Source organism: Lacerta agilis, chromosome 14 (genome assembly GCF_009819535.1).
Source record: "Lacerta agilis isolate rLacAgi1 chromosome 14, rLacAgi1.pri, whole genome shotgun sequence".
Lineage (NCBI taxonomy): Eukaryota > Metazoa > Chordata > Lepidosauria > Squamata > Lacertidae > Lacerta > Lacerta agilis.
The window spans coordinates 1545453-1567676 of NC_046325.1; the positions used below are offsets into that span (position 1 = coordinate 1545453).

The 22224-nt window shown below is 58.6% G+C and overlaps 3 protein-coding genes across 3 annotated transcripts; 1 reads left to right on the forward strand and 2 right to left on the reverse strand.

Annotated features, from left to right (window-relative positions):
- Positions 1-516: 516 nt before the first annotated feature.
- On the reverse strand, positions 517-1653 carry LOC117058821 (membrane progesterone receptor epsilon-like). The gene has a single exon (XM_033170196.1). It carries the CDS (start codon positions 1651-1653, stop codon positions 517-519), a length of 1137 nt encoding a protein of 378 aa, XP_033026087.1.
- A 4754-nt stretch (positions 1654-6407) lies between these two features.
- Positions 6408-16315, reverse strand: PCOLCE (procollagen C-endopeptidase enhancer). Its single transcript, XM_033170554.1, has 9 exons — positions 16142-16315; positions 15006-15114; positions 14352-14613; positions 11835-11959; positions 11454-11590; positions 9356-9630; positions 8008-8079; positions 7223-7393; positions 6408-6750 (listed from the first exon to the last, which is right to left on the reverse strand). The coding sequence occupies exons 1-9, from the start codon at positions 16231-16233 to the stop codon at positions 6590-6592; spliced, it is 1404 nt and encodes a 467-aa protein (XP_033026445.1). The 5' UTR covers positions 16234-16315; the 3' UTR covers positions 6408-6589.
- Positions 16316-17149: 834 nt separating this feature from the next.
- Positions 17150-22174, forward strand: MOSPD3 (motile sperm domain containing 3). The gene is made up of 5 exons (XM_033170199.1): positions 17150-17165; positions 18473-18595; positions 19902-20027; positions 21134-21298; positions 22095-22174. The coding sequence occupies exons 1-5, from the start codon at positions 17150-17152 to the stop codon at positions 22124-22126; spliced, it is 462 nt and encodes a 153-aa protein (XP_033026090.1). The 3' UTR covers positions 22127-22174.
- Positions 22175-22224: the final 50 nt, after the last annotated feature.

Consider the following 22224-nt stretch of genomic DNA (forward strand, 5'->3'; position numbering starts at 1 on the left):
GGTGCCAGCCTTCATACCTGGCCATGAGGTCGCCGCCACTCCTTCCCTAGCCACCCTATTGATCCAGGCCCCCAAGTTTACCTTCCCACTTTCTCTCCTGAGGGAACTCGGCTGCTTCCCAGACAGCACCTCCCACCCCTGACTGATACAGGATTGCTACCTGACGCCACTCCCAGCGGGTAGAAGAATGGAAAACTACCCCTGCAGGACTTTGAATTTGCCTGTAGGAAAAACAAACCCCGCAGTCCACAATCTCTGGCCTTTCAAGTTGCTCTTGCACGGCTCCTCCAAGATCCTGTTTGCCAAGTCCAAGAAACTGCATAGGGGTAAAGGGAATTATCTGCAAGGGACACCTAATATGGTTCAAGTCACATCTTCCTTTTATTTCAAGCTTCTCTGTTCCCCCTCCCCACCCCAGAGTTAAATCCAGTGCGAGTTTGAGAATTTTTCAGTTTTCAGCAGTGCGCGGCATCCCTTGCGCCTCACCCAGAAGCCATGCAAATGAGCCGGTGCGCCTCAGTCCCCTTTCCTGGCCTTGCTCCGCTGGTGGCTGGCGTAAGCCCTGAGCCCGAACCAGCCCACGATGCTGGCGAGCAGGATCAGTAGCAGTAGCATCACACCAAAGGTGGAGAGGAAAGTGGGCGCCCTGGGCAGGAGGGGCAGCCCGGCGCCCAGCTCACGGATCTCCCCTCGGATCATGTGCAGCTCGTCCAGGATGCTCATGAAGGTGCAGCAGTGGAACCACTGGTGGCTGTGGCCCCAGATGTCGAACTTCCCCGGGCTGAAGCGCTCGGGGATCTTGCTTACGTTGAAGATCCCGGAGGCCAGGAGCCAGAAGCAGTGGCGCAGGAAGAAGCGGCCCGTCCCGTGCCCGGCAGCGGCACCGCCCCCACCCCTCCACAGCTTCTGGAAGACGGGGATGGAGACCACCCCAAAGGGCAGCAGGAAGACCAGCGTGCGGATGAGGTAGCGGTAGCGTGGCCACTGGTGGCGGGTGCTGCAGCAGGCCAGGGTGCAGAAGAGAGCGATCAGGCAAGCGCTGGGCACGTAGAGGGCCTCAAACCATGTGCCCACCTGGCCCGCCAGGGCAGAGAGCCAGCCAGCACCTTCCCAGCTGGGCCAGGCGCTCAGAGAGGAGACGTTGCCGGTGCCCTGTAACGGTGGTGGTGGAGATCCTCCTCCTCCGCCCCTCGGGTGGATGTAGTAGAAGTAGGCCAAGGAGGAGCCCACCGTGTAGGCGCTGATGGTGCCATAGTCGATGTAGAAGCAGATCTCGCGGATGACCAGCGACATGGAGTTGAAGAGGTGCGCCATGCTGCTCGCCACCAGCAGGCCGCAGACCCCCAGGAAGTAGCTCCAGAGCGGGTAGTAGAAGGGGTCCAGCAGGCCCTCGGGGGCCACGGGGCCCTCACCCCAGAACTGCTCCAGGAAGTGGAAGGCGAAGACAAAGACGGCCAGGAAGTGCGTCCAGAAGTTGCCCGTCTCGTTGGTGGGCCGGAAGGCCGAGGCCAGGCACTGCGCAAAGGTGTAGCCCGGACAGCGGTAGCCGCTCAGGATGAAGCTCTCCGTCATGCTGGGGGGCACTTCGCTCCAGCGCAGGAGCAGGCCCCCTCCCTTGCTGGGGGCAAGGGGCATCTGGGCCCCCCTGCCCATGGAGGCCCCTACTAACCTTGCCTCTTCGCTGCGGCTATAGGGTGCAGGAGTGGGGGGTCAGCCCCAGCCTGGTGCTCCGGCTTCTCTGGCCACGGAAAGAGACACTGCTGAAGGGGGTTCAATCAGCTGAGCACCCAGCCCCACGCCTCCCGGGCTGTCACTCCAGATCCCCGCCACCCTCGACGGTGTTGGCGGCGACGGGCGGTTGGGTGCGGGGAGCAAGAGGAGAGAAAGCGCAGATTGCAAAGGCGGAGCTGCTGCCTTTGGCTGGGGAGGGGGGCGGCGAGGATGCGGCTGCTTTAGCTGTTGCCATGGAGAGTCTGCCTCCGCTCCGCCATCTGCCCCAGTGGAGTGGGGGGTGCTTGGGAGGGGGAGCCCACAGAAATACTGCGGAGGGTGGGCTTAAAATCTCGGAGCGGGGCTCTACTGCAGAGCTGCATTTGCGGGGGGCACTTTGGCAGGCGTCCCCTCCGTCTGCTAGAGCGCAACCACGTCCTGCATAAAAAATACCTGCTAAAATCACGCGGGGGGGGGGGTAGCGCAGGTGCGGCCTCTTCTTCCAAGCCTCCCTTCCACCGGGGTAAATCTGCAACCGGGAGCTGGCGCGCGGGGACGGGCGCCGCCGCGTCTTGCTGCCGCTGCTGCCGGAGGCGCGCCGGACGCCGGAGCGCGGGAGCCGGCGACGCGGCCGGGTTGCTGGGCGTCGTGGGCTGGCGCGGGCGCCCTTGCCGGGATCCGCAGGAGGGCGCGCGGCCAAGGCGCTGCTTTTATCTCCGGCATGCCCCGCCCGGCCGGCCTCCCGCCGCCCCAGGCCTGGGTCCAAGCCCCGCCCCGGCCCGCATCCACGCAGGCGAGGCGCAAGGCTGCAGGTGCCGTCTCCGCCAGCCGCGCGCCCCGCTCGCCCTCTTGGTTTGTGCTCCACCAACCCGAGGAGGAAGAAAGGCACGGACTGTGCGCCGAGCAAACGGCGGGGGGCGAGTCCAGGTCCCATAGTGGCGGAGGGCCGGGCGGCTGTTTGGGGCGAGGTTAACGGATAATAATAGACTGTGGTTTGTGGGTTCCAGCCCCATATTGGGTGAAGTCTTCCTGCATTGCAGGGGGTTGGACTAAATGACCCTTTGGTCCCTTCCGACTCTCTCATTCTAACCTGGATTTGAAACTTCTCCAAGGCCTACGGAAGGTGGGACGGGCATTTTTTAAAAAAAAGAAATTACCAATATCCTTTTATAATATCCCCCAGCCTGGCCTCCTGCACGTAAGGAGCTCAAGGCACGAATCTCTCCCAGAGTGTGGCCTTGGGGGGCGGGGGCGGTCCCTGCCTTCTCTCAGTCCCACTTACCTGCCTCGCAGGGCTGTTGTGAGGATTGAATGGGGAGCGAGGAGAACCAGGCACGTCTCCACCTGGAGCTTGGAGGGAAAGGAGGGATATCCGTGCCACAAGCAAGGTGGGCCGAGCGGTGTAGAGGGAAGTGGGGTCGGGTTAGGGCTGCAGCGTGGAGGCCCCACGGGTTAGGGCGGCAGCGGCTGGGTCAGGCCCATAGAATGGCACAGTTGGAAGGGGCTCCCCACGGTCGTCTAGGGAATCCTCCGGTTCTCACAGCGGCTGACCAGGTGCTTCCAGAGCTTGTTGGCTGCCCAGAAGTGCAACGGTGACGGGCCCTGGCTTAGACGGCTTTGAAAGGGCACCGAGGTGCCAATCCCACGAGGAGGAGGGGTCTCTTTGTGGAACCAGGCAGAGGGCCTTCTCGGTAGTGGCGCCCGCCCTGCGGAACGCCCTCCCACCAGATGTCAAAGAAATAAACAACTATCTGACTTTTAGAAGACATCTGAAGGCAGCCCTGCTTAGGGAAGCTTTTCATGATTGATGAATTACTGTATTTTAATATTTTGCTGGAAGCCGCCCAGAGTGGCTGAGGAAACCCAGCCGGATGGGCGGGGTATAAATTTCATCAGCATCCCTGCCAGCCGTGGTCTGGGAGCCTCCAAGTGCAGAAGCACTCTACCCTCGCGTCCCGGGGCTTCTTTCTACCCGTCACTGTGAGAACAGGATGCTGGACTAGATGCCCCCCTCCACTTCGATCCGACCTGCCGACTGCAGGGCTCCCTTGATGTGGGGCCGCGCCTGCCTTCCCCATGGACGTGGGGATATCAGCCTGGGCTGCCCCGCCGCGTCTCTCCTGCCCGCCCATCTCCTCCTGGCTATTTTTAGGCGCATCTCCCACGGAGGACTTCGGGTCCCGGCGCAAGGAAGGGACGGCCCGACCCTGCAGACGGACGGGGCCACCTGCTCCTCCCAGGCCTGGCTCGGGGCCCGGCTTGGGGGTCGCTCGGGGACAGGCGTTGAGACGCGGGAAGGGGTGGGGGGAGCGAGAGGGGAAGGCCAGGCACTTTCGCTGCAACGAAACCTCCCTTTGCCCCCGCAGTCCCGCTTGCCGACACAAGGCGGCGCCCGGGACCCACTTTCCAAATAGGCACCACCTGAGAAGACTTAAATTGGAAGGAAGGTGATGATGGAGAGCTGGAAGCGGCAATGGAACGGGGCGGGGAGGAAGAGGAGGAGCCAGGACGCCTTGGTTCCCTCATCAAGGTGGTGCACCAGCCCCAGGTAGAATTATAGTAGAGTTGGAAGGGACCACGAGGGTCATCTAGTCCAACCCCCTGCAATGCAGAATCCTTTGGTCCAACGTGGGGCTTGAACCCGCAACCCTGAGATTAGGAGTCTCCTGCTTTACCGACTGAGCTATCCCGGAACTGGAGTAGCGTAGGGCTAGAGTTGTTGGCAGAGTATTGGCCTGGGAGAGAGGTCAGGGTTCAGCACCTGCCTCAACTTCTCCACGAAGCTCGTTGGGTGTGACCCGTCACACTGGCTCTCAGCCTCGCCTACCTCACAGGGTCGTTGTGGGGACTAAATGAGGAGAGGGAGAAGAACCACGTTCATGCCACCTTGAGATCTTTGGAGTAAAAAGGTGGGAGATCGGGGAGGAAACGGTGGTAAGCAGAGACTGTGATACAGCAGGGGGGGAAAGCCACCGTAATGCTATTCTAGGAGGCATCAAGAAAAGTTGCAGGACCACTCTGTTCTGCCTCCGTCAGACTATTCTTGGAATCCTGTGTCCAGTTCTGGGCACCCCAGTTTAAAGAGGAGACCGACAAGCGGAAAGTGTACAGAGGAAGGCAGCCAGGATGATCAGGGGTCTGGAAACCAAGCCTTGTGAGGAACGGTTGAGGGAACTGGGGGTATTTAGCCTGGAAAAGAGGAGATGTGAGAGCCGTCTTCAAATAGCCGAAGGGCTGTCCCATGGAAGATGGAGCACCAAGCTTCTTTTCGGCTGCTCCTGAGCGCAGGACCCGAAGCCATGGCTTCACATTACAAGAAAGGAGATTCCGACTAAACATCAGGAAGAACTTTAGAAGCCATTTGACAGTGGAAATTTGGAAGCTGCTTCGTAGTCGGTCAGACCGTTGGTCCATCCAGCTCAGTATTGTCAGCAGCAGCTCTCTGCAATGTTCCTTTTAGGCAGGGTCTCCCTCTCCCCCCTGCAGCCCCACCTGGATGCAAACCTTCTGCTCTGCCCACTAGGCTACACCCCTTCCTCTCATTTTGCAGCACGGCAGGCAACCCAGAAGTGGTTGCAGCTTGCAAGGCACAGAGCAGGCCAGTTGGGAGCCAGAAGGCCTGCTTCCTTTGCAAGGCTTGGAGACAGGCCAAGAGGTTTTTGCAGCCAGGAGGAGACGTCTTCCACAGGCCTGGCTTGGGGTCCTGGCTCCAAACCCCGTCTCGAGGGTGCTCTCTCCCCCTTTGCCTTTCTCCCCACCCCCAGCTCCCCTCCCAGGGGGACTTGGCTGCCCTTGCAGCTCAAGTGATGTGGCAGAGCTTTGCGGTTTCCCCTTGGCCCGCTCTGCGCCCGCGTGGGTGGAAACTTAATCTGCTCTTTCCTCTAGAAAGTAGAAGTCGCCAGCAGCTGCTGTTTGCAAGGTGGCGGGGGCTTCTCGTTGGCCCTTCTCTCGTTGCCCAAAGAGCAGCTTTTGCCCCCTCCAGATGTTGGAGTTGGTCGAGGGCTTTGCACCTTTACATTCTGCCACACCTCACACAGGGCAGAGGACTGGACAAATTCACGGAGGAGGGAGCTAACAATGGCTTCTAGCCCCGATGGCTGAGCTCTGCTCCCACAGTTTCTGAATGCCAGTAGCCGGTAACAGCAGGAGGGGGGAGTGCTGCTCTTGTGCTCGGATCCTGCTTGCAGGCTTCCCATGATGGGTATCTGGTTGGCCCATCCTGTGAAAACAGGATGCTGGGCCCCCTTTGGCCTGATCCAGCAGCCTGGCTCTTCTGATTCCCTTATGCGTTTCCCCTGGAGCTATTACTTCATAGTAACAGGGGTGAGAGCTTGGCCATCTTCCCTACTCGACCCCCAACTAAAGAACTGAATTCCTGCATTGCAGGGGGCTGGACTGGATGACCCTTGGGGTCCCTTCCAATTCTACAATCCTATGATTTTTTGAATTGTGCACACGGCACCCCTTGCTAACACAAGCACGCCAGAGGATCCACCCAACACATGAGCGGGCTCCCAAGTCGTTGTGCCACCTCCTTGCCAAGGCAGAGGGCTTAGGAGTGCTCCGTATGTGACCCCCAAGCTCCTGGGGTGTGTGTGTGTGTCAGGCATCAAGGGGAATGAGGGAACGTGGATGCTCGCCAATTTGTGCAGCCATTCCAACACGTGGAGTTGGATATGTAAAAATACGGAAGCAGATATGTAAAAATACATTTAAGAGAGACTTGCGTTTAACACTCAGACCCCCCCAAACACAAGCGCAGGGCGGTGTGCGGGTACATTCCCCCTCCCCTCCCCCGTTCATTGGCTATATGGAGGCGGGTGCCGCTGGGCGCCCCCGGGGTGGCTCTGTCCGTAAGGGAGACGCGGGCAGGGCAGGCTCAGGTCCTGTTCCTGGCAGCTGGCGGGGCAGTGCAAGGGCGCTTGCCGAGGTTGGCGAGGATCTTGTGCTGCGGTTGGCGGAAGGGCACCACAAAGCTGGTGGGGGGAAGCTGCCCGCTCCCGTCTGCGCCGACTTTGCCCATGAAGACGTAGGTGGCACCTGCAAGGGGAAACAGAATAATACATGGAGCCCTGGGAGATGAGGCATTGGGAGCCCTTTTGCTTAGGCCCAGAGCTGATGGCAGAGGGACCTCTCTGAAGGGCTGTCACGTGTGGAAGACGGAGCCCACTCTGCAGGGTAGGACTCGAACCCACGCCTCCAAATTGCAAGGAAGGAGATTCCCACCAAACTTAGGGTTAGAATGCCCTCGGAAGGCGGTGGTTTCTCATTCCTCGGAGGCTTTTAAGCAGAGGTTGGGTGGGCATCTGCCAGGCCTTCTTCACTAGCAGTGATTCCTGCAGGCATGGCAGGGGTTGGACTGGATGACCTTCGGGGGTCCCATCCAATTCGACAGTCCTACGAACTCGAGGAGCTCTCCCGCCCCTCTGCTTTTCTGCACAGTTTGCATAAGGAAACAACCGGTGTGGGGCATGAAAGGACACATGAGGGGTGAGTGTGGGGGGTCTCTCACCTTTCTTGAGGATGGGGCACTGCCGGCAGGGGGCCTCGAAGCGAAGAGTGGCTCCGCTGCCCTCGGCGGGGAGGCTCAGGGCTCCTGCCTTGTACGTATTCCCGAGGGCGACGGTGACGGTGACCTTGTTCCCTGCTCCTCGGACGGCCGTCTTCACCGTCCCCGAGATCACTGCAAAAGCGGGGTTGGAGGGTGAACAGAGGAGGAGCCCTCCCAGGTTTGATCCAGAGCAGCCGGCAGTTCCCAAACATTATTGGAGGACCCCTCACCCCCTTGCTTCCAGGATCTCATTCCCATTGCCCCCATCCCATAATGCTATAAAAGGCGTTCTTCAGAGTAGCAGCTTGCAGCACCCGGCACTTATCAAAACACTTGCAATTAATCACACACTCGTTCAAAACCCAGTTAAAACTAATTGAATTAACTCCACAAAACTGATGACCAAAACTGATAAGTCACTGGCACCTCAAGCGCCCCAATGCTGCCCCCTTGCCTCTTCACACCCCCTATGTAATTCCACCGCCCCCCACCACCCGCAACTGGTCTAAGAGGCTATGGGGTCTCACTCCAGGGACTTTTGGGGTTCATTCTGCTTGACAGCTCAACCCCAGCCACTTCTCTTCTGCCCCCCCTGCCCAGTTTCATATCCAGGAGATAGCAGAACGAGGGTGTGCGCATTTTCCCACTTTGCCCCCCCCCCGCGTCTGTTCAAATGGGTTGCATTGCAGGGGGTTGGACTAGATGACCCTTGGGGGTCCCTTCCATCATGATTCTAAAGGGCTCACCAAAATCGCTGGCGCAGAAGTTGCTCTGGAGCGTTCCTGTCCGGCGGCACTTCTCTGGGCAGGTGATCTCACCTGGGGGGGGGAGAGAAACAGAGGGGAAGAGTAGAATCGAGACAAACACCCCCAACTAGCACTCTGCACATGCTCAGGGGCACGTCTTCAACGTCACCTGCTGCAGGGCAGCTTTGGAAACTTTTACCTTGCTTCCTGGGCATCCAGAAGACACATTATGCATTGAATAATATAAAGGATGCAGACAATTTTGTATAAATACTTTACGGATAAGTCTGAAGAATGGCAACTACCAAAACCACAGATTGGACTCTGGCAAACTAAACTAGATTGATCTGTCCTGGAGGGGAAGAAATTGGGATTTTGTTTTTGTATCCTCCTGCCTCTTTTTTGGTAATTGTCATATATTGGAAATCAATAAAACTATATTTATTTAACAAATAACTCATCCCAGGAGAGAGGCTTGGTAGCTGCAGACTCTGTACAGTGGGGCTTTTTAGCTTGGAGAAAATGTGAGCAAGAGGCGACATGATAGAAACTTATAAAAATTATGCTTGGCAGGGAGAAAGTCTGGAGAGGAAAGTTTTTTCTCCCTCTCCCATAACACTGGAAATCATGGACTCCCAATGCAGCGGAATGCTGGGAGATTCAGGACCGATAAAAGAAAGTGTAGGGTTAAACTGCGGAACTCCCTGCCACAAGAAGCAGGGATGGCCACCATCTTGACGGCTTCCAAAGAGGATGAGACAAATCTATGGAGTAGGAGGGGGCTCTTCCCCCCCCAAAAAAAATTATTGCTTTCCCTGCAAATCCAAGAATGACATATTCCTACAGTAACTTGCCCAGCGCTGCATTCTTATCAAGTTTCACATGCAGTACACGGTACGCATAGCTTCCAACATTTATCCAAGGAAAATCGGAATATTCTGGGATCAAATCGGGAACCGGGACAGCTTCTGTAAATCTGGGACTGTCCCTGGAAAAACCGGATTTCAAGGTGGATTTCTATGGATTGTTTGCCAACATGGGGTTAGAGGGGATTGGCCTTGTGTTCAGATCCTGCTTGCAGGTTTCCCACTGGAGCATCTGTGAGGACAGGATGCTGGACTAGATGAGCCACTTTGGGCCTGATCCAGCAGCCAGGCTCTTCCGATGTCCTTATGGAGCCTCCAGCTCCAGAGGCAGTCTATCTCGACCCCTAGGTTCTGAGGGTTATTTGGCCACCGTGGGAACAGGATGCTGGGCCAAAGGAACCTATGTCCGGATCCCACAAGGCTCTTCTCAGGTCCTGACACCCACACACCCTGCGGTGATCCCATGCACAGATGCCTCTTACCTGTGGCAGGTGGTGCCGTGGGCCGTGTGGGGCTGGGGCGGGGCTTGGGGGTCGGTTTGGGGCGCGGTGCCGGCTTGGGCTTGGGGGCCGCTGGTTTCCTGCCTGGCTGGTCTGGCTTGGAGCCCGGGAAGACGCGTCCCGTGGGCTGGGAGACACCTTTGTCCACCGCCTCGTCGGGGCTCTTGAAGACGTAGGAGGCCGAGAAGCCATCTGCCGTGACGCTGAGATCCGAGACGAACTGGACCAGCAGTTCATTGCCATTCGAGGAGACGGTGCTAGTTGACCGCGGGAGAAGGAAGGGGTTGAGAAGAGCAGGGAAGTCCCTCCCTGGCCCTAATCTAACATCCTGGAAGCCACAGGGATGGCAAAAACCTCCAAGGTCTGCTACGTCTCTGAGATGCTTCTGGTTCCATGCAGAGGACCAGGCAGGCAGGTGGAGCTTGGTGGCCTCAAGGTGGGCAGGAGAGGAAGGTGTGTCAAGACGAGGGACCCTGGGGGTCATCCAGCCCAACCCCCTGCCAGGCAGAAATATGCCGCTGCCCCCATACGGGGATTGAACCTGCGGCCTTGGCCTTATCAGCCCCCCCCCCCCGTGCTCTAACTAACTGAGCTGCCCAGCAGGTACTTAAAGGTGGCAGAGCAGTTTTGAGGCTGGTTGGTTGAGGGAAAGCCGGTTCAGAAGCGATCTCCCCCCCAGGGATGAACACAGAGGTGGTGGGTTTAAAAGAGGTGGAGGGAAATTCTCGAAGGAGGAGGAGGAGGAGGACAAGGGGTGGCTCCTAGCCAGGGTGGCGGTTTAGACGCCCAAATGCCAGTTGCTGTAAATCGCAGGTGGGGAGCAGAGCCGTCTCATCCATTGGGGCTGGTGGCGCGGCGCGCCAGGGCGCAATGGCCTGGAGGGCGCCTCCGTCCTCCAGCCCCGCTGGCAGCGCCTGCCGGCAGCGAGCTGGCCGGCCACGCCACGCCCTCTGGCTGCCCAGCAGAGCACAGGAGCACAGCTCTGCGCGCCCTTCCAGCGCTTCCGGGACGGGAGGCGAGGGCGGGCGGCTTGCGCTCCCGCGCGCAGCCAGGTGGCGCGGCACAGCCGGGCAGCTCGCGCTCCGCGCGCAGCCGGCCGCCCACCCAATGGGGCACAAGCTGCCCAGCCGCGCCGCGCCATCCGGATGCGCGCGGGAGCGCGAGCCGGCCGCCCTCGCCTCCCGTCCCGGAAGCGCTGGAAGGGCGCGCAGAGCCCTGCGCCGCTCCAGCGCCACGCCCCTCATCCCCCGCTCGCCCACCCCCCTCCCAAGGGGCGGCAAGCGCAGGAGGGAGGCGGCGGAGAGGCGGCATGGCGGGGGCGCCGGAGGGATAGCCGCGCCAGGGCGGCAGATCCCCTTAAGACGGCTCTGGTGGGGAGAGTGTTGCCCTTGTGCTCGGATCGTGCTCGGGGGTTTCCCCCACAGGCAACGCTCAGCCTGTAGGAACAGGAGGCTGGGCTACATGGGCTTGAAGCAGCAGGCTCTGCTGATGTGCTTACGAAGACGGTGAAACAGACGAAATGGGGGAGACGCAGAAGGAGGCCCTGTGAGGCCAGGGGCAGAGGGGGCAGTTCAGGCGATGGGGGAGAGAGATTATTTGCCAAAGCAGGCGAAAGGGAATGCTTGGTCTTAGAGGACGGCACGGATGCCGTGGGAATGACCTGCGGAAGGGAGAGAGCCAGTGGGAGGCCCTTATCCGTGGGTGTAAACTCTCCAGGAGCGGCAGGGAAGGGTCACCGAGGGCAGGGGTTCCAGCAGGCTAGAAATCCCCCAACAGGGCAGACTCCTCAGCCCCAAGAGGACGAGGGAGATGATGAAGCGTGAAGCCGACTCCCCTTCCTTGGAGGTTTTTGAGCAGAGGCTTGCATGTTGCGGATGCTTCAGCTGTGATTCCTGCACGGCAGGGGGTTGGACTGGATGACCCTCGGGGGTCCCTCCCAACCCTACAATCCTATGATTCAAGGAAGCATCCCAAAGAGGAGACGCGCTGAAGCAACGGGGCACCGCAACAGCCCTTACGCTGGCTGCCGGTGTGCTGCAGTCGCGACAGAAAGGGAAATCCGGGCGCTGCCGAGCCTCACCTGGGCGATTCGTCCCCGCAGAACTTGCCAATGCGCCTGGAGTCGTCTCGGTCTCCGCCGTTGAAAACCGCCACGTAGTCGTAGCGACAGTAGGTGTCGGGCTCCACGTCAAACTTCCCGAAGGTCAACACAATCACCTGGGCCGGAGGGGAAGGAGAGGGAATTGGCTCCCGTTACGCCGGTGGGCCTGACCTGACTCATAAGCTTTCCGGGGAGAGAACAGAGGTGGTTGCTGGGTGCCACACCACCCACCGCCCTGGGAAGAGCGGCCCCAGAGGAAGCTGCCAAGAATCCCAAAACTGTCGAGCTGAAAGGGACCCCCAAGGGTCATCCAGCCCAACCCCCTGCGATGCGGCTAAGGGGACAAGCAAGCAGCCTTACCTTGTCCCTTGGGGCAATGATGTGCCATGAGCAGCTGATGCCAGGTGGGTAGTCGCTCTCAGGCCAGTTGGGGGTCTTGAGGGTGCCCTGGGGTTTCTCCAGCTTCCCCCCACAGAACTGGTGCTCTGCAAAGAGAGAAAGAGGGGCGGGGCGGCCAAGGGGGTCAGCGGAACGGGCCAGGCCAGGGATGTGCAGAAATCCATTGTGAGCATGTGGCCCTCGTCTCTCGAGGTGGCACACGGGAAAACCTTTGGATCGCCCACTGCAAGCGTGCACACACAGAGAGAGAGACCCCACGGGGTCCCATGCCACCCCCCGACACATGCAGAGCCTCCGGGAGCCGTGGGCACATCCAGCCTTTTGAACCAACAGAGGAAGTGGGCTCAAGTGTGCCAGTCGCTGCCTGGAGGGATCGTGCCCGCGTGCCCATGTGCAAGCGGGCAAAACCCCTGCACGCCCTCAGGCCGGCCATTCCTGCACAAACCTCTACCCACATGCTGCATGCCAGCCAATATTCTACACGCCCCCAGGAGAGCCCCCTAACTAAGCCCAATTCAGAGGCCAGGCCTGTCCTACAGCCAGCGAGGGCTTTGAAGGGGCCAGGGATCAAAGAACCGAAGTTGGCAACGGGATGGATGGGGGCTTTCAGGGAAGGAAGGTGGGGGTGTTTTTATTTTACAGGGGGGTGGAATCAAAGCAGGGCCGGCGTCTTATGGTCTGAATGCTTGTTTGCTCTGCAAACATTCCAGGGGGGCAGAGAAAGAGGCCCCCAAAGGGAGCAGAACCGCAGGACGAAAACAGCAATTTGGGAAACCGCACTAATGACTGGTTGCAGAAGGACCAGGAATGGGAAGGAGAGACTGGCATCGTCTTGGGGGGGGGGAAGCAGGCTGAGAAAGGCAGGGATGGAATGAGAATTTTTTTTTGGAGGGGTGTCCCGTCCCATACTTCCAGCCCCTCCTGAGGACCGTGGATGGGGTCTCCACTTCCCCTTGAGCAGAGGACACCCCCCCAACCCTCCTGACTATGGGCTTCCAAAAGCAACAGGAGCACCCCCCCACCCCTGCCCACCACCCAAGAAGCCAAGCCAAGCCCAGGCCTTGCCCTCCTTGGAGGGGCAGGAGGGGGTTCCCTGTAGCTGCCACTGCGGGAAAGAACTGGGGGTCTCATACTCACCGTCCCAATAGTCCCACGGCTCCCAGAACCCCCAGGAGTCTATATGATGGGCACCCCCTTTTCTTCGTCCCTTTGGGCGCCCTGGAAAAAGGTCCTGTGCGTTGGGATGGGGCGGGGGGGGAGGAAAGTGGGTGCGAGAGACCTCCACGCCCACCCACCCTTTCCTCGTGCCACCCCAGGGTGCAGAGCGCCAGCCTCCCCTCATTATGCTGCCAGATGAGCAGCTGGTTCGGCCTAAACTCTCCCTGCCGGCGGCAGGATCCTTTTTACTCGAGGTCAAAGGTCAAATGCTTGACATGATCCAGGGAGATTCCACAGCAGTCCTCTCACGCTTTGAATATTCCAGCTGGCAAACACTCCTATCCCAAAACCTTGCCCCCTGCAAACTATTTGTCAGTCTCTTAACTCTTGTTAAATTAGTTTTTGAGATCCGGTCCTTCTAGGATCCCGTTAGTGGCTGCTTGTAACCACTTGTTGAGTGGGTGGGTGCAATGTTAATTTTCAAAACTCATCTGTGCTCTCAAAATAAGAAGTTAGCAAATAATGAATCATAAGAGTTAGAAGAGCTCCCAAGGGTGACCCAATCCAACCCCCTGCAATGCAGAAATCTCAACTAAAGAATCCCTGGCCAGTCAACCTCTGCTTAAAAGCCCCAAATGAATCATAGAATTGTGGAGTTGGAAAGGACCTCAAGGGTCATCTAGTCCAACCCCCTGCAATGCAGGAATCTCAACTAGATCATATAGGACCGGTGGCCACCCAACCTCTGCTTAAAAACCTCCAAGGAAGGAGAGCTCCCCACCTTCCAAGGGAGTTGGTTCCTCTGACAAATGGCTCTTTCCGTCAGAAAGTTCTTCTTCCTGGTGTTGAGTCGGAATCTCCTTCCTTGTCACTTGAAGCCATGGGTTCGAGTCCTACCCTCTGGAGCAGCAGAAAGCAAGCTTGCTGCATCTTCCATGAGACAGTCCTTCAGATTTCTGAAGATGGCTCTCGTATCTCATTTCGGCCTCCCCTTCTCTAGGCTAAACATCCCCAACTCCCTCAACTGTTCCTCAGAAATCATCATCATGATGATCTCAGCGCGACTCACAATCTCAGGATTTCCTGACTACTAAAAATACGAATGTAGTTTGATGGGGAAACAGATTGGCATCCAAACTGTGAGCCCCCCCTCCCCAATCCTCCTTGTTCTCAACACAGGGGCCAAAAGGATCCTGGGTAATTTGCCAGAGGAATTGTGGGTATGTCAGCAGCCTTGGCCAACCTGGCGCCTGCCAGAAGTTTGGAACTATAACTCCCGCCAGCCCCGTGCTGCCGGGCGCTGCAAGCGGGGTCTCTTACCGTCGACGTGAGGGAGCCCCCCGCTGAACCACACCAGGAAGCCCCTCCCTCCAGTGCCCTCGTCGGACACCATCCGCAGCATCATCCGGTTGCTGGTGGAGAGGACGGCTCCGGGGCGGAAAGTGCCGCAGAAGCGGCCCAGGCGCTGCCCCTCCACGGCCGAGTGTCCGTTGTAGACCTCCAGGTAGTCGTAGCGGCAGACGGGGTCAGGCTCCATGTCAAAGACCCGGAAGGAGAGCATCACCGCTTGGCCTTGTGGAACCTGGGAACGGGGGGCAAAGGGGCTCTCAGGTGCCAGGGGAGCGGATGGATGGATGGGAGAATCAGGGGCACCCCTGGAGAAAGGAGACTGGGATCGATGCCAGGGATGAATAAAATTTGAAATAGCTGCAGACACAGCAGGCAGAAGGGGAAAGGAGCGCGTTCCCCTTGCGTGACCTTAATTAAGCATCACACTTGCGCAGCAGGATCAGGGTTCGAATCCCCCTCCCCGGCCAGGAAACGCACTGGGGGACCTCAAGCAAGCTAGCCTGCCTCACAGGGCCATTGGCAATGGTCAGCAACTGGCGAGAGCTGGAGCACGTGCGTCGGCCACCCTCAACTGCCGCTTCCTCTGTCCCCCTGCCCAGGACCCCTGCCCCAAGGGAGAGTCACCGTGATTGTCCAGGTGCAGGTCTTGCTGGGAGGGTAGTGGCTGGGGAATCCCTCGCTGGCGATGTAGCCGTTGTCGCCAGTATGGTCGCCCCCGCAGAGGAAGATGGGTCTGGAAGGGAGAGGGAGAAGCCTTGAGAGAGGTGGGGAAAAACAGGGCGCTGCAGACAAGACCATGCCCCACAGAACCGTAAGAGTTGGGCGGGACCCCCAAGGGTCATCCAGCCTAGCCCCCTGCAACGTAGGAACTGCAGAATCCCCGACTCAGTCGCCCCCCCCTCCCCGACCTCTGCTTTGAAACCTCCAGCAAAGGAGAGCCCATCGTCTTCTGAGGGAGTCCGTTCCACTGGGGGTCTGGGAGTTATGGGGCAGGGCGTAAACAAGCTGACTTATCCCTTCGGGGTCCGTCCAATAAACTCAATGTTGTCTACACTGGCTGGCAGCAATTGTTCCCCAACCAGCCCTGCTACCGGGACCCAATGAACACATGGCAGATTCTCTCCTCCCTGAGCTGCGCCCCTTCCCCAATCAGCCCCTTGGCCTATCTAGCTCAGTATTGTGTACACTGGCGGGCAGCAACGGCTCTCCAGGATTTCCTACTTGGAGGGGGCCTTCTGCATGCCAAGCAGATGTCCTGCCCCCCCTTTTCCTACACGGGAGAAGAGAAGCCTAGAGACAGACAGGCCGGGGCTAAGAAGGGGGAGCCCAGCCTCAGCCTGGAGAGCAGAGCACCCACCCACATCGGGCTGGGCAGCGTGGCTGTGGGCGCCCCCTCCTCCCAGCCTCTCTGCCCCTGACCCAGAGCCGCCCCCCGGCCCCGCCCCCGTTCCCAGTAGCTCTCTTGACACCCCGTCCAAGAATTCCGGGAATCCGCTTGGCTCATCCCGGCTCCTGGCAGCCGGACCAGCCGCGTCTCGCCTAAACCCTTCCAGATGTGCTGCGGACGGACACAAAACGTCGGGGGGTGGAGCGCGCAGCAGCAGCAGGTCGTGTGTCCCCCCCCCCGCAAGCACCCCCTGGATGTGGAACTGGGAAGGGGGCATGTAAGGCGCAGAGTCACCCCCGGCTCCGATCTTGGGGGTATTTTTTTTGGGGGGGGGCGGCTGGCTGCCGTCGCAGATGAGACGGGTCGCAGGTACCTGGTGTTGTTTCCGGCGGGGGGGTCCTGGGCCCGAGCCAGCGGCAGGAGGGCGAGCAGCAGAGGCGGCAGGAGGGAGAAGTGGGGCGCCATCGTCGTCGCTTTCGGGGCGCTTCCTTCCCTGAGCTGGACGGGGCGGGCGGCGAGACGGGGACGGAGTGGCGTCCGAGCAGCGCCGCCTGCTGCTTAAGGGGAGCCGACGGAGGGGTGGGGGGAGCCTGGCGCCGGGGAGGGGGCGGGCCGCCGAGGGGGCGGGCGGAGAGCGACGGCCAGGCCGAGCATGTGCAGAGCGCGCTCTGCTCCGGGGGCAAAGATTCCCAGGAGCCCTGCAGGGCTGGCGCGGCGGGGGAAGCTCCGTGCCCTCCACCCGGCCTGAACTCCCAGGGGCCACGCGGGGTCTCTTTTGGGAAGCCCCCCAAAGCAGGGCCCGAAGGGGCGCCCTTCCCTCCCGCCTGGGGGTTCCAGCAACTAGGATCTCCTGCCTCCGAGCGGGGAAGGAGAAGGCGACGACACGGGTCGTGAGAAGGGCGCCCCTAAGATCGCGCCTGGGCCCCCACCTGCTGCCAGCCGTTCCCTTTGGCCGGAGGACCCCAGCCGCAGCCCCAGGAGGGAAGGGGGCCTCTGGGGTCTGGCTCTCCTCTCCTCCAGCAGCGAGGCCCACGTGGAAGCCTGCGTGACCCCGCCCCCCAGAAAGGGTCTCTACCCCGGAGGAAGCTGCGAGGGGCGTTTCTTTGGGAGAAAGAGACAGCGGCGGCCTAGTGGTTAGAGCCTGTCGCACCAGGACCTCGGAAAGACCAGGGTTCAGCACACACCCCTCCTCGGTCATTGCGAAGCTGCCTGGGTGCGACCTCGGGGGCCAGTCACTGCCTTTTTCAGCCTAACCCACCTCGCAGGGTTGTTGTTGCGGGGGTTAAATGAGGAGGGGAGAGCAGAGCGCTTGCCACCTGGAGCGCCTTGGGGGCGGGGAAACGTGGGGTATAAATGCAAAAGGAGAGAGACATGCAACAAGATGCCCACTCAGACGGGTGCATTCGTGACCAATTTATCTTTCATTTTTAAAATATAAGATTGTTATATAATCTTCCTTCGCCAAGATTTTTATTTTTTATTTTTTTATCATTTGTCAATTAAAACACAGCAGATAATATAATAACATTAACTAGCTCGGAACCTGTTCCATTTAGGAACAAGAAGAGTAGAATACTAGAATCTTAGAAAAGTAGAGTTGAATGTGGGACACTCCAGGGGTCATCTAGTCCAACCCCCTCGCAACTAAAGAATCCCGGGCAGGTGGCTTAAACTCTCTGCTTAAAGTTACAGGTAGGTCGCCGTGTTGGTCTGCCATAGTCAAAACAAAATAAAATAAAAAATTCCTTCCAGTAGCACCTTAGAGACCAACTAAGTTTGTTCTTGGTATGAGCTTTCGTGTGCATGCACAGTACTTATTCAGATACCAAACTTACGGTAGTTGGTCTCTAAGGTGCAACTGGAAGGATTTTTTTTGTTGTTGTTCAGTCGTTCAGTCGTGTCCGACTCTTCGTGACCCCCTGGACCAGAGCACGCCAGGCACACCTATCCTCCACTGCCTCCCGCAGTTTGGCCAAACTCATGCCAGTCGCTTCGAGAACACTGTGCAACCATCTCATCCTCTGTCGTCCCCTTCTCCTTGTGCCCTCCATCTTTCCCAACATCAGGGTCTTTTCCAGGGAGTCTTCTCTTCTCATGAGGTGGCCAAAGTACTGGAGCCTCAACTTCAGGATCTGTCCTTCTAGTGAGCACTCAGGGCTGATTTCCTTCAGAATGGATAGGTTTGATCTTCTTGCAGTCCATGGGACTCTCAAGAGTCTCCTCCAGCACCAGAATTCAAAAGCATCAATTCTTCGGCGATCAGTCTTCTTTATGGTCCAGCTCTCACTTCCGTACATTACTACTGGGAAAACCATAGCTTGAACTATACGGACCTTTAGGAATTTTTTATTCTCTGCTTAAAAACATCCACTGAGGAGAGTTTTAAGTTCAAAGGTATTATTTACTATTATTATTACACTATTATTAATTATCAAATAATGATTATCTTCCGGTGGCTTAATATAATTAATAATAAAAATTACTATCATTAATTACGCCCCAATTGAGGCGCCAGAACACTCTTTCAGGTGGGCGACCCACGTCGGAGGAAACCTCCGCCCGCGGTGTGTGTGGCGTCACAGGAAGCTCCCACCAATCAGGGCCTGGTGGGCGTGGCTTAGTTGCCACGACAGGAAGGCGGCGGCGGCGATCAAAGGAGACGCAGGAGGCGCTGACGAGTTTCCCTGTGGCGCTTGACCAATAGAAAAGCGGGAAAGGGATAGCCCCGCCCACCAGGGGGCCGGAGCAGGAAGCACTTGGACCAATCGGGAGAGGGGAGGGCGGGGCCGGAGGGCGGACGGACAGCCGGAGGAGGAGGTGGCAGCTGGTGAGAGAGGGGCGGCTGCCGGGGGGTGGTGGGGCACGGGCTCCCGCCCAGCAAATGAGGGGTGGGCTTGGTCAATGCCCCCTCTGCCCCTCCGCAGCAGCGATCCAGGGGCTGGGAAAACTCCTCTCTGGCATTCCCCTCGGGGCAGAGACCGCGGCAGCCCCTGGGGGGGGGGCGCGGGGGGAATCGGGACGGTCCCGGAGCTGAGAAGGGGCTGGCAGACCCTGCAGAGCCCCCCACCCCTCCGGGGCATGGCAGCCCCTTAGGGCGGGGAGGGGCTGCTGCAGCTGCTCCTCGGGGTGGGGGCATCCCTCGGTGGGGAGGGGGACGCCGGAGCCGAGAGGACTGAGAAAAAGCGGAGGGAGGGGGGTATCGGGGGAATTAAGACGCGGGGTGATTGGAGCAAGGGAGAATAAGGGACCCCCCACGGCACCATCCAGGGTGGGTGGGTGGGTTCTCATCATAGAATCCTAGAGTTGGAAGAGACCCCAAGGGCCACCCAGTCCAACCCCCTGCCAAGCAGGAAACACCACCAAAGCATTCCTGTCAGATGGCTGCCCAGCCTCCGCTTCAAGACCTCCAAAGAAGGAGACTCCACCACACTCCTTGGCAGCAAATCCCACTGTCCAACAGCTCTCACTGTCAGGAAGTTCTTCCTAATGTTTAGGTGGAATCTTCTTTCTTGTAGTTTGAATCCATTGCCCCGTGTCCGCTTCTCTGGAGCAGCAGAAAACAACCTTTCACCCTCCTCTAGATGACATCCTTTGATATATTTGAACATGGCTATCATATCACCCCTTAACCTTCTCTTCTCCAGGCTAAACATACCCAGCTCCCTAAGCCGTTCCTCATAAGGCATCGTTTCCAGGCCTTTGACCATTTTGGTTGCCCTCCTCTGGACACGTTGCCCTCTTCATGCCACCTGGCGATGCCCCCCACCCCCCGTTCGAGGCGCAAGTGTGTTCCGCTGTTGCGCTGCAGTCTCCTTCCCTTTGGGCATCTGGGTGCCCACTCTGAGAAGAGGACGGCAGGCTGGGCAGGAACCTTCCCCCCCCCAACCCTTCCGAGGCTCCTCTTTTGCCTTCCCGACTCTTAAATTCTAGGACTCTTCCCCCAGCGCTGGGTGGGGTGGGGTGGGGGGTCACCCTGGGCCTAGAACCTTTGCTCCCCTGTGCATACGCAGAGTGCATTTCCCACCCCGCTGCTGGCCCTGGGCAATGACGGCCTCTCCCATAAGGGGAAGAGGACTTCAGGCTCAGAGGACAGCTGAGGAGACCTCTGCCACCTTCTTCTACCCCTTGCCCAGGAACATCTGCTGGCGGAGAGCAAGCGACGACCCTGCGCCCAGGAAGCAGTCAGCCTGGCCCGGCAAGGAGAGGGCAGCAGCGGGCAGTCATTCGACATGGGGCACCCCTTTCTCCACAAGGCCTGGGTGAGTCTCCCGTGGGTGAGCACAGGGTTCAAGAGGCTAGTCCCTGCTGTGGCAAGACTGCCCCATGCCCACCTGAAGCTGCCCCACACATATAAAGGCGCAGGGTCCCTCTAGCGGCTGCGTGCCTCTCCCCAGTGTTGTTGCTGGACTCCAACTCCCATCAGTCACTAGGGGGGATGGGGGCGGGAGAGGCAGGTCAAAGGTTATCCGTGGGAAGGGGCTGCAGCATTTGCTCTGCAAGGCAGAAGGTCCTGGATCTGGTCGCCAGGTAGGGCTTACATGAAACGCTGAAGGCTAGCCAGAGGGCAGACTAGCAGTGGGGACACTTCCCATGTGTTGCAGGACTCCAGTTCCCATCATGCCTGGCCGCTGACCGTAAGGGTGGCTGATGGGAGCCCATGGGGGGTGGAGAGAGATAGTGGGAATCTGTATTATTTATTTACTGCATTTCACGCCTCGCCTTTTTCTCCAAAGAGCTCAAGGTGACGCGTGTGTTTCTCTTTTCCTCCTCGTTAATCCCCACAACAACCCTGCGAGGCAGTGATAGGACCATGGTCACCGGGTGAGGTGGGGGGATTCGAACCCTGGTCTCTCCCAGCTCAGAGTCCAACACTTGAACTTATTATAAAGGAAAGGGACAGACTTTCCTCTGAAAGGAGCCACGCAGCAGTAAGAGGTTGACCGGCAGGCTGAGTTAAAGATGGGGTGGGGGAGCCCTTGACAAGGGCACACGGCAGCCCCCTCTCGCTGCTCCCACTCACCAAGGGTGCAGGTGTGGATCCCCCAAATGGAAGGCGGGGGGTTCAGGCAGCCTGCAGAGCAACCCTCACTCACCTGGCTCAGGTTAAAATCACTCAAAGTTCCCTATCTTCCCAGAGAGGTCAAACTCCATCCACCGAAACAGCATTTGTATTCATAGAGCTGGAAGGGAGCCCCAGTGGTCATCCAGTCCAGCCCCCCTCCCGGCAACGCAGGAATCCGCAGCTACAAGTTGAGAGCACGGCTCTTCCTTTTCCCTCTGTTCCATTTGGAAAGAACCCTTCTCCCTGCTGCAACTGAGACAAAGACCTTTCTGCTTCTTTCCTTGCTTCCCTCCTCCCTTCCAGGCCGCGCTGAGCCCATCCCTCCCCGGATCTTCGTCCTCTACCTGGCGCTGGGCAGCACTTGCTTGGTTCTCCTGATGCTGCCCCTGGAGGGTCAGCCCAGCCCGTTGGTGCCCCCTGCCCTCCACGTCACCCTCCCTCAGAAGCTGGTGGCTGCTTATGTCCTGGGTGAGAGCTTCTCTGGGGAATGGGGGGGGGGTCTCTCGCACTCAGGTTTGCAGGTTTCCCATCATGGGCTGGCCACTGTGAGGACAGGATCTTGGACTAGATGGGCCCCTTTCGGCCTGATCCAGCAGCCAGGTTGCTTCTTTCATTCCTTATATATTGTATTCCAATTATGGCATTCAAATGGCTGTACAAGAAAATGCAATATACAATAAGCGATGAAAATGCAATCAAAAACCGTACAGCATCTAGCCTGCAGCACGGTACCATGACTGCCGCGGGGGGGGGGGGGGGAGAAATCTGCTAAGATGCTCAGCAATTTCCAAGTGGTCCTCAGGGTAGAATAATAGAATTGTAGAGTTGGAAAGGACCCCAAGGGGATATCCAGTCCAACCCCCGGCAATGCAGGAATCTCAACTGACACATCCATGCCTGGTGGCCATATCCAAACTATGCTTAAAAACCTCCCAAGAAGGAGAGTTCACAACTCTGAAGGGAGGCGGTTGAATGGCTCTTACTGTTACGGGGGGGGGGGGGACAGGACGTTTGCAGTTTACTGAGTTAGACCCAGTTCCTCTATCCATCCCAATGGCTGGTGTGAGCAGTGGTGGAGGGATATTCCCATCATGCTTTGCTCCAAAGCATCCACTAGAACAGAGACTATACATCTTCCAATAGCACTAGCCACCACGTTTTGGACCTCAGCCTTCTGGGGGCTGATGGGATTTGTGCCCCTCCCTGGGATCAAGGCGAAAATTCCTGATCTCCACCTCTCTTGCTCTTCTTCCTCTTCTCATAGGCCTCTTAACCATGGCATTCCTGCGATCCTGACCCCCTGGGGGGAGGCGACAACTTGACCAGTAGGGCTATGAATCCTCTTCTCTCTTCCCCCCCCCATCACCCCCACCAATGGGATCTGTGCCCGGCTA

Excerpts from the sequence above, each read along its gene's own strand:
- LOC117058821 (XM_033170196.1), bottom strand. The coding sequence starts at position 1,653 with ATGGGCAGGGGGGCCCAGATGCCCCTTGCCCCCAGCAAGGGAGGGGGC.
- PCOLCE (XM_033170554.1), bottom strand. The coding sequence starts at position 16,233 with ATGGCGCCCCACTTCTCCCTCCTGCCGCCTCTGCTGCTCGCCCTCCTG. Across the intron at positions 11,960-14,351 it reads GGGGCTCCCTCACGTCGACG|AGCACCAGTTCTGTGGGGGG; the intron begins GTAAGAGACCCC and ends CTCTCTTTGCAG. Across the intron at positions 11,591-11,834 it reads TCATTGCCCCAAGGGACAAG|GTGATTGTGTTGACCTTCGG; the intron begins GTAAGGCTGCTT and ends CCTCCGGCCCAG.
- MOSPD3 (XM_033170199.1), top strand. Across the intron at positions 18,596-19,901 it reads GGAGGAGGAGGTGGCAGCTG|GAACATCTGCTGGCGGAGAG; the intron begins GTGAGAGAGGGG and ends CCCCTTGCCCAG. Across the intron at positions 21,299-22,094 it reads GGTGGCTGCTTATGTCCTGG|GCCTCTTAACCATGGCATTC; the intron begins GTGAGAGCTTCT and ends CTCTTCTCATAG.